This window comes from Anneissia japonica, unplaced genomic scaffold (assembly GCF_011630105.1).
Source record: "Anneissia japonica isolate Jap-2015-1 unplaced genomic scaffold, ASM1163010v1 scaffold288290_len239259_cov183, whole genome shotgun sequence".
Classification (NCBI taxonomy): Eukaryota; Metazoa; Echinodermata; class Crinoidea; order Comatulida; family Comatulidae; genus Anneissia; species Anneissia japonica.
This window is the reverse complement of record NW_022746555.1, coordinates 26,925-30,045: the sequence shown is the minus strand read 5'-3', so window position 1 is coordinate 30,045 and position 3,121 is coordinate 26,925. Positions and strand designations below refer to the sequence as shown.

The 3,121-nt window shown below is 33.1% G+C and overlaps 1 protein-coding gene across 1 annotated transcript in view; it reads right to left on the bottom strand.

Moving 5' to 3' along the window:
- Window positions 1-398: 398 nt before the first annotated feature.
- LOC117120248 (rhodanese domain-containing protein CG4456-like) overlaps window positions 399-3,121 on the bottom strand; it is a 4,439-nt gene continuing 1,716 nt past the window's right edge. Inside the window, exons 2-4 of the mRNA XM_033265264.1 lie at window positions 2,307-2,462; window positions 1,509-1,668; window positions 399-1,179 (exon numbers count right to left, since the gene is read on the bottom strand). Of these exons, the coding sequence (XP_033121155.1) occupies window positions 1,119-1,179; window positions 1,509-1,668; window positions 2,307-2,462 (377 nt within the window). The 3' untranslated portion in view covers window positions 399-1,118. The remainder of the gene's footprint in view (window positions 1,180-1,508; window positions 1,669-2,306; window positions 2,463-3,121) is intronic.

The window sequence follows — 3,121 nt, the reverse complement described above, 5'->3', positions numbered from 1 at the left end:
GGAAGGAAATGTCATGAATGAATTATGGAGTTTCAGAAGAATTGCATTGGCGACTGCAAGTGATCATCGTTATCACCGCCAACGGGCATATAATACAGCTGGACATTTCTATGTTTTTAAAAATACATTGACGACATAATACAGTATATTGATAAACACTTTGCTATTGTAATTAAGAAAGGTTTCCATAAACGGATATTATTTCCGATCTATGTTTTACCAAATGCGTATGTCATACACTTTGATAGATTAGCAGAATTAATAGTTCCAACATTGTGTGTTTGTGGAAATTCTTTTTTTTTACTTAATGAGAGAGCTATTAGAAATAAATCAGTATATCCGGTAGTAAAACAAGGAGATTAAAAGAAATAAACATTTGAAATCATAAAACAACTTGCAGTTCCTGTTTATTCAGCAAGAAAAACAAATTTTTTATATAATTGTCAACATGGTTTTAAATACTTGCAGATATTGAGAAGGCAAACACAACATTGTAATGAAACAATAGTAGTTAAGACAAACAGTTTAGATTAGATGGTAAATACATGCATTTCTGGTAATTGTAGCCGTCTAAACTGGCAACATTCGGCAACTATTCATAATTAATTTGGCGTTTGTAGACTGCATATTATATTGTGAAAAGACACGTGTGCACAATGACCAAACACAGAAATTTGAATGCTATTTAATATTGCTCTAATTAATTAATTATTGGTGAAACGTTCTGTAATAAACTGGCTTCTATTGAGTTGTCTGATGTATGACACGCTGGTTTTCAATCTTATTGTAATATACTTAGGTCTCCGTGTTCTGGTGGTATGACGTCAGTTTGGTAGAGCGAGAAGTTGCAGATTTGAGTTTCTCCGGTGAAAACTTTTCACAGAGCTTTGCTTGATACAATTAACATACATTCATTAACCTAATAGGGGAACAATAGAACAGTGCGCAAATATTAAATGAGCACTGTGTGTTATTGTTCTTCTATTAGAGCAATGTTCATCTGATCTAATCTGCCTTAGAATTACATATGTATTTTAATACACTAAGTTATAGCGTCAAAATAGCTGCTATTAACTGAAGAAATCGTAGTCCATTATTCAATACAATATTCAGAGAATTCAATGTGTTTTCTTCTGATGTTGAGTCCATTCTGAAAATCCTCCTTCGAAATATCTAGATCTGTATAAGAAAAAAAAACACTAATATTAAAGAAGGCCTAAAAATTACGATAACAGCCGAGTGAATTCAACATTGATTAACATTGTAGTAGTCCCTGTGAAGCTTGGTTTCCATACAATCGCTACACGCTTTCGCCGACGGTGATGCTGATTGTTCGATTGAATCATCATTATTTTCATTCTACTTATACTATAGTGCTATTGACTTCATAATTAACTACCCATCCCTATGACCAAAATGGAACTTTCTGCGTGTGCTGCATGTGCATCATCGTTACATCTGTATGAGGCGCGGCGATGGGGCGGGGGGGGGCTAAAAAATGATCTTACCTGTATCCAAGGACACTGGCAATTTCAACGGCAGCTTTACTACGTGGCCCCCTGTAACTCATAAACACGATGTTCTTATCATATAACAGAGGCTTCTCCCTGCCGTAGTGCTCAATAAATCGTTCTTCGCTCATCTCTAACGCAGCCTTAAGTTCTCCCACTGTAAGCAGTAAATAAGAGTACATTAGTGTATGCTACCTATATATATATATATATATATAAATTATATATATATATATATATATTATATATATAGGCCTATATATATATTATGCTCGAGTACTGTCTTTATCACTGATGATGAGAATTGGCTTTCTCGAAACACGTCTGCTTTAACATTAAACGCTTGCATCTTGTTCATTAAATGCCTTGTTCTGATGGTTATTTGAATCTGTTCAATCTTGCCGCTCTTTGGTCTAATGGGTATGACGTTCACTTTGACAGCGATAGGTCGCAGGTTCGAATCCCGTCGGAGGATTTTATTACACAATGTGTTTATTTATAGGACAACATTCTTTGAGAACTATTCTACATGATATACAATCATGTCCTTTGTTCGAACACTGTATTTACCTGTCTTTGTCAGGATAAGTAAAACCGGATAATTACATTTTATTTTGAAAAAGTATGAAAGGATGTGGATCAAAAGTATGGCGAGAACATTGGTAGACTATCCATTTTCGAATACAGTTTAAAAAACAATCTATAGATTATCCCCATCACATACCGTACACGGATACACTTTCTGCTTAAATTTATGTAATGTACAATAATTACTTTTATTTTTTTTATACTTACATGGAATTAAAATTGCTGGATCAACTGACCCAGTTTTCCAAGCTTCTTCTGGTTCCCGTACATCAATTAGCTGAATATCTTTACTATGAATTAGTGTACGAACTTCTTCAAAACTTAAGCCCGATGGAGGCGTATCCGAATAAAAACGACTAAAAACTGTTCAACAAAAGGGAAAACGGCAGCACTTTAGTAGTTGCTAGAATAAGGAAACAGTACAGGTAGAAGACAAACATCCATTTAAAATGGACTTATTACAAACAAAATTACAAAAAAATCGATTAAAACATTGAATTAGTTATATAGAAGAATGAAATAAGTTACCAGGGTTGGCACCCGGGGGTGGGGTGGAGAGTCCCCCCACCCCCATGTCGGGGAGAAAAACACACATTGTCGGGAAGAAGAAAAAATTTATATATTTTTTATATATATTTTTTAGATATTAGTATAGGCCCTATACTCTAAAATCGCCTAAATAAACATTTGAAACCCCTAAATTGTCGTGGATCACTTCCAAAACATTTTGAGCGACGCACGACCACGCCCACCGTATTTTTATAAGCAACAAATCTAAATTAATTTATGTGTTATATTGACATGCAAGGTTCTATGTATGTATGTATGTATGTATATATATATATATATATATATATTTTATATATATTTATATTTCATATACATATACATATATATATATATATAAATATGGTGTCAGTATTTTTATAAGCAACAAATCTGAATTATGCAAGTTTATATATATATATATATATATATATAATATATACATAGGCCTATGCATACATACACACATATATATA